This window comes from Platalea leucorodia (assembly GCF_965183815.1).
Source record: "Platalea leucorodia genome assembly, chromosome: 3".
NCBI classification, from domain to species: domain Eukaryota; kingdom Metazoa; phylum Chordata; class Aves; order Pelecaniformes; family Threskiornithidae; genus Platalea; species Platalea leucorodia.
This window is the reverse complement of record NC_138825.1, coordinates 11,398,338-11,408,631: the sequence shown is the minus strand read 5'-3', so window position 1 is coordinate 11,408,631 and position 10,294 is coordinate 11,398,338. Positions and strand designations below refer to the sequence as shown.

The 10,294-nt window shown below is 44.0% G+C and overlaps 1 protein-coding gene across 6 annotated transcripts in view; it reads right to left on the bottom strand.

Moving 5' to 3' along the window:
* Positions 1 to 360: 360 nt before the first annotated feature.
* VPS54 (VPS54 subunit of GARP complex) overlaps positions 361 to 10,294 on the bottom strand; it is a 53,292-nt gene continuing 43,358 nt past the window's right edge. For 3 of the 6 annotated variants that reach the window (XM_082306520.1, XM_082306521.1, XM_082306522.1), the window contains exons 19-24: positions 9,753 to 9,840; positions 8,014 to 8,135; positions 7,822 to 7,902; positions 4,083 to 4,190; positions 3,048 to 3,142; positions 361 to 977 (exon numbers count right to left, since the gene is read on the bottom strand). In XM_082306520.1, the coding sequence (XP_082162646.1) occupies positions 872 to 977; positions 3,048 to 3,142; positions 4,083 to 4,190; positions 7,822 to 7,902; positions 8,014 to 8,135; positions 9,753 to 9,840 (600 nt within the window). In that variant the 3' untranslated portion in view covers positions 361 to 871. Of the gene's footprint in view, positions 978 to 3,047; positions 3,143 to 4,082; positions 4,191 to 7,207; positions 7,580 to 7,821; positions 7,903 to 8,013; positions 8,136 to 9,752; positions 9,841 to 10,294 lie in introns of those variants that run through there. The other 3 variants (XR_014227628.1, XR_014227629.1, XR_014227627.1) reach the window with 3 other exon arrangements.

Genomic DNA, 10,294 nt, shown 5'->3' with positions numbered 1-10,294 from the left:
TTTAAAATTCTTCCTGCCCTGTTTTCTGTGTCCTCCTCTGTCTTTTGTGTCTTTAGAACTGCAGAGCGACTGGCAAAGTCGTGAAACGCTCCCTGTCCTGACCCGACGGTCAGCGGCACGGCCTGGCCCCGGTGGGGTCGCTGCAGGGAGCCATCCCCACCCCAGCCTTTGCGCTACCTTCACGTTCCACCAGAAGGCCGCTGTTACGCTGTCACTGCCAACAATTCTCATTTCACAACTGTATCCTGTAGGTAATGGCTTCAGTGAACTGACAATTTATTAGAAAACCATCTCTTCAGATGGCAGTAGAGCCCAGCTGTCAGAAACCCCCTGAAACAGGACTGCTCCCTGAATCCTATATGCAAGCAATCAAAAGACATTTATTTATATAAAGTTCTGTAAAAAAATAAATTTTAGAACAGCATAGTTTCATAGAGAAAAACATTTTCTACAGAGTTCCAACTGCAAGATTTTTATATTGTACCATCATTAAATAAGGTGGGACACCATGTGAATTTCATTGCACTAGAAGAAATGCAAAGCATCTTTTTAATATAAAGATATACAGAGCATTCTAGACAACTACAGCTGTGTTACAGCTATGTGTTCTTTTGGATTTGGTCCAAAGAAACCTGAGTCTGTTTCCAGAGAGAATGAAAAAAAAAACATTGCACAGACAGCTGATCACTTGTTTCTTGCTGAAGGACACGGAAAAGATCACTCCCTGCGGCTCACTCTGAGTCTAGCTTCTCCGACTATCAATAGTGTCCTTTCTTGGGCTCCCGTCTTAAGTATTCACCTCACAGTCGTCACGCTGCTTAGAAGAAAGTCGGTGTGTTGTCAGAGCCAAGCGACTGCTCCCAGTGGATTATCACCTCTTCTGCTCCCAAATTTCAGCCATGTTTAGGTCTAAGTTGTTAAGGCCTTTCAGAGCTTGAAGGTTTCCAGTGTAAAAAGCTACATCTGAAGTCACCAGTCTGCAGTGAAACATAGGACAGGGTTAGCATCTGAAGGGATCGCATCCACCTGGAGTGTTCAGAAAAACCACCGGGGTTTGTTTAGGAACTGGGCACAACTACAGCCATCCATGTTCAAACACTATGCCTGGATTAGAGGTCTTAAACATCAGTTCAAAACTCAACCCTACGGAGGCGGTTTATTTTACAGGAGTGGTGGTACATAACATGATCGCTGCTAGGTGTAAATACAGGGAAGGGAGAGAAAACAAGTTCATTTGGGCATCTAAAACTTCTATTCTCTTGCTGCAATCCCAGGCTTAGCTAGACTTAAACCCCCGATTCCATTGCAATTTAGAATATTAATTATGGCAACATTAACTTCTGTATCCTAGAAGGTTAATACAAAAGCCATGAAACAGAAAAACGGGTGTAGTGTTTGTAACAGTTTATACAGAGTTAAAATCTGTACATTTTTACACATTTGTGTAAAAAAAGTACATTGTTGAAACACATCAGGGGATGACAGAAACATGACCATGGCGTTCCCAGTTAGAAAGCAGCAAGATGTAGGCATAAAAGTTGTATTATTTTCATAGTAAAATATTAACCAGGAGTCAGAGTCCTGGATTTTTACTATTGTTACAGAAACAGGCAGTTTAAAAGAGGATGAGGCTCAGAAAAGCACATTCAAAAACTAGGCCACAATGAAGACTGCTGCACAGAGCAAGCGAAATGCAACGCTTGATGTCTCCCTTCTCACAAGGCCCCGACGAGACACTCCCAGAGCTGCGTTCTGAAGTAACGGCTGCCATGCAAGAAACAGAAACAGGCCGGGGCATCACGGTTTCCAGCTGCAGCCGAGAGACCCGACCCTTCTGCCAGTAAGGGTGACTGTGCTGGGAAAGGCACCCCAGCGCGTCACCGGGATCCCCTGCCCCGAGCCTCCCGTCCACACGGGAGCCCTTTACGCCATCCAACCACGAGCATCAAGCAGGAGCGGCACAGGGACAGCACGGCACGCTGTTTAGGACTGGGCTTTTAGAAACCCCCGCGTGAAACACTCCCGAACACGCTCTGGGTGCTCTCATTTGCGGCCTCGCTCCTAATCAGTGAGCTCGCTGGCTTACAGACGCCTTCGGAAGTACCAACGGCAACTGGATGTTATCTTGCGAATACACCACAAGTACAGAAAATGATTTCAGATAAACTCTTTCACAGAGTACAAGGATAAACAAGCTTCAGCAGGACAAGTAAGAATAAATTGGACGGAAACAAAACTCTTCTTCATTCCAGCAGCATTTGGAACATTTATAAACTTCCTTCTCTGGCTTCTTCAACCCAAGACAATGCTTTCTTGCACGCAGGTAGGCCGACTGAATTTCACCCCTACCACACTGCAAATAAACACCCCCAGGTCATTAGGAACGCTTATAAAACCCACCGTGTCAGGGGTCAATCCGAGTTACAATAGGATTCAGCCTGCAAGAGGCTGTACGCGTTCCTGGGAGGTGCGGGACGCCGGGCGCAGCCAGCCACACCCCCTCAGCAGAGGCACCACAGACCTGTTTTGGTGATGGAGGCTTGGGCTGGGGCAGGAAGGGGGAAAAGCTCTGTGAGCATAATCTCCCTTTCAAATCTAGTTCTGCTGGCAAAACAATTTCTGTATAGAAGCTGCCCATTGCACAAACGAAATACCACTTTTTTCCTATTTTTACTTTGCTAGCACTGTGAGTCATCATCCGCGTTTCAAAACTGCTTCATGAATCTCGTAATTCTTGCAAATTAAACTGTGGCTACTGCTGTCACACAAGAGGAGAAAAGGCAATTCCACAATTGAGGAAACCTACAGCAGGTTTCCAGCAGGACAATGCCCAACTCCCAATCTATTACCAAGCTGATTGCATTCCTAGTTACTATGGAAAGGCACAAGTCAGGTCCTTTACTGTAAGAAAGCTCCAAATGGGACATACTAAAACATGGAGCGTGGCTGGATTCTGCAATCACAACCTTCTTGCAGAAGACAAAGCCTGCTTATTTAAATTAAGCAGTAAAAAAAAAAAAAAAAAAAAAAAAAGTGCCCAAACATACCCATTCAGAGGTCCTCCGTCATTGACTACGTTTAGGTGGGCCAGCTGCCTCTTCAGGTGAAGTTTGTAGCTTGCGTTAATTCTTAAAAACAACATCTAGAAGAAACCACATAACCAGAGTAAGGAACCATCCCCATGCTCGCATCGCTGCCTACAGAGAGGAAAAATATTGCAAACACCTTAAATCACTAACCTTTGGTTTTGTTTTTGCAATTCATGTGATTTTCCCTTCTGCCAGTCCTTCGGCCTCCTAACCTTCCTGGCCACATACAGTAAGTGACATACAGGACAGTATACACCCTCACTTATTTGTTACGTGTTGCGCTTAGAGGACACGTTCTTTGGAGCATGAATTTTTCTTCCCCGTTGTCTGAAGCATGTCTAGCAGCTTGTACTGAGGCTTGAAGATAACAAATCTTTTCCCTGTACTATAACCACTTCAAGTCTTTTTTCCAAGAGAGAGTGTGAAAAACAGTTTGACGGGACCATTTAATTTAGTGCAGAAGAGAAACTACAACTTAGTGTATTCAGTGACTGGATCAGTCCTTTCTGTCCTTAGACTTACAACTCTGCAGTCACAATAACTGCAGCAAAATACTGAAAAAAGCAAATCTGGTACAATTTGGCTGCATAATACATTTAGGGACCTTTGGAAGCCACTAAGTTTGAGCAGTGTTACAGAAGAATTCCCTAAAAGGGCTGTACTCGAGCCCCAAAGTGCTGCCATTTGTGTAGAATTTCAGCACCAATTCCTGAATTGAAGATCCACCTCTCTAGACATTAAAATGCAGCTCAGAATGCTGGAATCAGTCAGTTCTTTTTGCGCGTCTCATCGTTCTCCCTGCACATCCAAACACTTCCTTCAGTTCAGACCGAGCTGTCTGCCTGACTGCTGCCAACCCCTCTAATGTGTGAGTTTCGCAAAGACTCAAAAAAGAATTTTTTTCCCCCTAGATAAAGCAGAAGTCTCTCTTGTTACCGAGTTCATGTGCATTTGCAAGGGAGGTGTTACATGAATCTCAAAAATAACATTCACCTGAGTTTGTTCCTCAGGAAGGAGATCATATATAGCTTCATGCATCTTTGCCATTTGCTTGCAGATATTCCTGAAGCATGCTGAAGGAACAGGAGCTTTCACTTCATACTAGAAATAAAAACAAAACCAGTTACTCCTTTCTGCCACCTTAAAACAGTTTATAGAGGAGGATTTCCAACAGCCATCTGAAGCCCTGCGTTGCTAATGATGTCATGAATCAAGGCTCATTTAGCGTATCACAAATTAAAACAGTTGCTGGGCATGATCTGATTCAGCCAAGGACTAACATCATGCAATCTTTCTTTAGCAAACAGTAACATTCAAACCAGTATGAAATCTGAGGATTTCCCAACTTCATCTATTCATTGGGTCTTTTCCAACCTTAACAATTCTATGATTCTATGATCTTTGTTAGCTTGACTTGCTTCTCTTTGCTCATTACTTTTTGTTGGTTTCCATTACCCTATGAATTACAGATGCAGAGAAAAATCACTGTGCCAGCCACGCAGATGCACGCTATGTGGCCTGCTAGCTGGTCCTCTCCTTCAGATTTGTCTGAGTCAATGACAGACAAGCAATTCTACCTCTGATGAATATGCTCCTCAAGTACTTCCTGAGAGAAAACTACTTCTCTAAGATCACATACACCCAAATTTCTGAAGAAACACGGAAAGGGAAGCATACAGAAATGGAAGCTCCTGAGAACTCAATGCTGGCCATAAAAACGTCGCAGAAATACCTTGGAAAACAAAGTAGAAAGCGTCCCTTCTCCCAGTGACTGAGATCAAGAAACAAGATGCTGGAAACCACCAGATGGCAAGAAACTTGCTACAAAGGGAACAAAATGCTTGCGTCCCTACCCTGGATAGGGAAGATCTGAATGTGATTTCAGAAGCACTTTGAAAAACTGTCCCAGGAACAGTGAAACCAGCTCTTCAGTTCCTGGTGGAGAGCCTGTGCTAGCAGGGTTGAACACTGGTAGGTCGCCTTTGGTAGGGTGATACTTCCCCACAAAGCCTTGCACAATTCGGTGGAAGAGCTGAATCATTCTAACTAAATTATTTACAAATGCATGGGAGCGTGAATTGTGAAAGAGAACGAAGCTTGCCTGAGTGCGAGAGAAAAAAAAAAGAAATGGGGAATTTTGAGAAAGTCTTTATGGAAAAGTCAAACCGATGACCTGATTTTGACAGGAGAAGCAGCAGAAAAACAGCGCTTACTGCTCCAGGAGCCCTGCTCCCTGCACGGGACAACCACGCAGCGTACAGGACTGTGCCTCAAGACATGAGAGTTCGGCAACAAATGATTTGCAGTTTACCAGTACGCTGTAAAGCCAAAGGGCAGCGGCAAGCTGCAGCAACAGCTCTTGCATGGCTACCGACTACAGAAAAATCAAACTCTTCATCGTGACGGGGGAAAAGCGACAGCACCAGAAAGAAACATGAGCTCCAGCCCTGCAAAGTGCTGGCCATTTTTATCTCCAGCTAAGGTCAACAGCGTGTAATACCATGAGGGATCAGACAAAAATTTACTGCTCTTCTGTCCAAACAGTCACAAGACAGCAAGCTCCAAGAGAAGTTAAGAACTCACACTGGATTTTTTTCCACAAGCATTTATCCCTTTTTAAAAACCTACACCTTTTTCACTTGTTACTTACAGCCGTTAAATACCCCTGTTCCTGTTTTATCTCCCTGCCAAAGTTAACGGACAGATGCTACGAGCTGTCTGCGCTGTTGTGAAATGCCCCGCTGAGCGCGCGGCCTCATCACGGTGGCACTGTGTGAAGACGGCTCCTGTTCCACGGAGCTCCCAGAGGGAGCGAGGCTTGGAAATGCAAAAGTAACTTGTCCACGTTACCCAAGTGCCAGATCCACGTCCCTTCTACTGGACCAAAGCGTTTGTCTCCTACAACGCAGCTTTCTAGACCGCGCAATATTTGTTTTTAAAGCATGCTGGACACGCACTGCTACGAAACCTGCTTGCTTACTCATTTTTAAAGCAGGTGACCACTTTATCCACAAGGCACTGAAATATTTAGACTCTCACAAAAACATATAAAACAAAGAACACACTGACACGGTCACACTGACATGCCCATTTGCACATTTCCTGTTTTTATGTTCTTCACAGCCTTCAGTGCCAAGATTTCATTATTTCAGGAACAAGATGAGCCAAATTACAGGGTATGTTAGGAACGGAGGCAAATCAACACATGGTCTCCTTTTCTCCTGTACTCTGTGGGTTGCGTTCCCGTGAGCCAGGCACTCTCACTCAAGCCTTTAAGAGCTCTAAAGGATAGGAATATTCTCAGTTTATATCTTGTGCCAGCCCACAAGAAGAGAATGGGCTGTAAAGATGGAAAGACTGTAAGGGATGGATACTTACTAACTACCATCAAGAACACAAGCTGTGTTACTGGTTTGTTGTGGGCTAACCTGTTCAGTATCAATAATCTAAATTCTTGAATTTGTCTTTTGTTTTCAAGAGATAAAAGGTAAAGCGACCAAAAAGCCATATTACTTCATAGAACAGGTATTTTTATGTCAGGCAGAAAACCAAAATAGCAGCAGACCACTATTTAGATCTTTAGAAAAGGACATAAACATGTTTTAAAAAGAGTAAAAACAACAGGGGCAAGGAATCCTAATTTAAATGCTTTGGCTTTTTTTTCCCCTAAGTTTGGGTAACACTATTTGATAGCCCAAAGAAACAGATGAAAAGAAAACGCACAACATAAAATAAACAATAAAATAATAGAAACAGCAAGGAAGACAGAAATCCTGCCTGTTACAGCTGCCTCACCGCAGCCCCTGTCAGCCTGTCTCCAACCTGTGCTCCACCGGGGAGATTCTCTGCTTCTCACAAGCTCCTACCAAGGACGAGGTTGGCCCAGGCCAATCAATCAAATCGGTCAGTAAAGAATTAATTTTTTGCTCTCATGAAACAGCTTTTTTTTTTTTTTTTTTTAAAGAGCATAAGATCCAAAGCAAAACACTAAGCTTTAAAAGCTCATGTACTTTATCCATCAGATCTGTGGGCCCAGCAGGCCCCATCTTGGGGCAGTCTCTCTCAGTGTATCCCGCCTCGAGAGGAGTCAGAGCGAGTGGACCCAGCCCAGGACCAACCTGTTCCGCTGACGAGCGTTCAAAACCCAAGAATCACTAAGAGCACTTCATGGGACAGCCATTAGCGTTACTACGCAGCAGTAACTGCTAAGTGCAGACCTCTAGCCCCCAGGCCTGCAGCCCAATAGAAGAGACGGTCCTTCCCCTCCAAAAACTCTTCCTCCTCAGCAGTTTTTTTGCTGTTTCCTCAGCTGCAGGAAATCACACGCTCCCCACTTCCAAAGAGGCACCGTTGGGAAGAGCAGGAAACGGGAACTGGCTCAGCCTGACTGCAGACAAGAGCTGTCGGCGGATAAAACTGCTGAGGGTAGGAGAGCACTTCAGCTTCCAAACACCAGAGCATCTGCGCCAGCCAAAGCATTTCTGTTACTGCTAAAGGAGTAAAGGAACAAATTTTTTTGTGGGGGTGAAGGCAAACGACACCCAGGTGGCAAATGTTAAGACAAACCACATTCATGAGTACAGCACAGAGCTCTGTGTTTACACAGTTTACAGAAGTTCAAACAATTCCCGATTAGGAACGTTTAAGACTCCATTTGAAACATCTAGACTGTATACAGCGAGACCTCCAATTGCGATTTAGAGAGTGTATAATTATTTCCATAAATCATTACCTTGGATAATAGTTTGTCAAATAAGCTATCCATTATGGCAACGAGCTTTGCTGAAATTTCAGCTATGTGGTCGTGATAATCCTGTAATGGAAAAAAGTAGGTTTCATTTAGTGTCTAGTGGCATTCATATTCTTCAGAGCACAGATGAAAAGCAGAACTTTGCGTGTAATTAGGAAATGCCAAAGGAATTACCTTCGTAATGTGGTCAAAATGCCTGAGCATGCTAAACTGCTTCGGCTGCAGTCGAGCTTCAAAATGAGCCCTGATAATAGGAATGTAGTGTACGATTAGCTGTAGGCAACGTGAAGAAAGGGCTGTAAATCCAGAAGCGAGAGAGGGAAAGAAAAATAACTTAATTATTACACAGGAAGAGTCATTTTGTATAGACTGTATCTCCTTGAACATAAATAACAGATCTGACACAATTTAACATGCTTTAAAAAAAAAAAAAACGGAGGTAAGCATTTGTTTCCACTGGGAAACCCCACCCACTGAAGACACCAGACTAGTACCTGGCAATTCACACTCAGCTTCTGTAAGATACGGGATAAGGGACTAATTTTACAAGAGGCTTTAAGTGTCTACTTGACATTTTGAGCCCTGAGCACACACAGACATCAGAGAGATCTCAAAAGACCTGACTCATCAGCTACCTAACCTTGGCAGCCACATTCTCAAGGCATCAATGTTTCTTCTGCAGGAGGTGTACATAAACACTCTGCCCTGCCAATGCTGAGCAGCCCAGAGCCAGCTCCTGCCTGCGGCGCCGGCAGGATTCCCAAAACTGAGCCTCTCCTGTGCCCACCAGGGCCTGAGCCGGCAGCAGGACACACGGGGGTGCCAGAATGGTCACCACATTGGCCAAGCCTTCTGGAGCAGAGACTTGACCTAGCTTTTCTCTGCTCACTTGTGTCTGCTCCAACACTATGGCCCATGGTGGGAAGCCTCTCAACCCATCTCCCTCAAGCTATTCCTTTTTAAAAAGGGAAATGCAGACTGGTAACCAGGACACCGTGAAACATGGGAACTGCAAGTTCAAATGCCTGCTTCAACCCATCAACCAAAGGCTCTTAATTTCAGGAGACAGCTTAAAGCTGAGGGTCTTGAGTAGCGTGTCAGACTTTTCTGTAGCACGGAACTGGGCGCCTGGTTCTCCCCAGCTTCTCAGAACAGCTAAAGCCGTCCAGGCAGGTAACCTGGGGCTGGCAATTCAGCTTAATAGCTGCACACTGAAAATGAGAAACTCTAAAGCCCAAATCATAGTTTGGATTCAGCACAACAGACACAGAGCCCTAAGTTACCTGACCGCGCCGGGACGCTCAGCCACATAAAGACTAACTATGCGATTCACAGCCACCCACAGAAATAATTTCGCGCATTACTGACATGTGGTTATAACCCGCAGGGGCTGTATGTGGACGTGGTGTTACGGAATCCAGCACCATGGGGCAGATGGGACAGCACAGCTCAGTTAAATGCATGGGGAGACAGGGGTTTGGCTGCATTCCTCTACCTACGTACCTCCAATCTCGAGATCTGAACACTCAGCAGCTCCCAAGCATGCCAAAGTCACCGCTGAAAAAGTAACTACACCTTCCCACAGTCAAAACATTTTCATGGAAAACTTACTAGCCTGTATATTTGTTCTTATGTTTCATTCGTGTAACACAATGAAGCTTTACATTTAAAGTGATCCAGTAGACAGCAAAGGAATTTGATGGATATTAGTGCACCCCTTAATCAGACAATTCACTAGCTTTTATACATGTTTTACCCACTAACCAGCAAGGTCTTATCACTCTCTGTGTTCCATGCAGGGCACCACAACACAAACATAGCTTATCATCAATGTTTAGGGGTTTTTTTGTGTTTGTTTGTTTTTAAACAGGCAGAAGAACAAGCCTTAACATTTTAAATACAGAAATCCATACCTAGGTTTTTTGTAGTGATTGTTTTCAAACCAACAACTTGTAATGCACCAGCTCCAAGCACTAGTTGGCAACTTCTAGAGTTGAAATACTGCAAGAAAGAAAAAGATAGATAGTGAAAAATTTATGCTGACTCTTTAACAACTACACATAACCACAGTTTAGAAATACCATCAACAGAATTCTGCAAGATTAAACATATTATTACAAAATAAATGAAGGCCAGTACCGAGTTTCACATACTCCTTGACACAGAGCAGTCCACGATTGTTAACTAGTAAAACAAAAGGAACTTTTTAACCACTCTCAGTAGTCACTGGCCCGTAGTATTTTTTTTGACTCAGCTTATGCTAAAGCACTCAAGGCAGTGTTTCAGCAGAGGGAAGCAGAAATACTGTTATTAAAAACATACTTAGCTGCTCAGTGATTTCAATTCAGGGACTAATTTCTGTTTCTCTATGAGACCTTTGGGTGAGGCTTCTCTCAGTGTGAAAGTAAAGTAGCAAGCCAGACTTGCTGCAGACCAGCTATGTTCAGTCTTACTT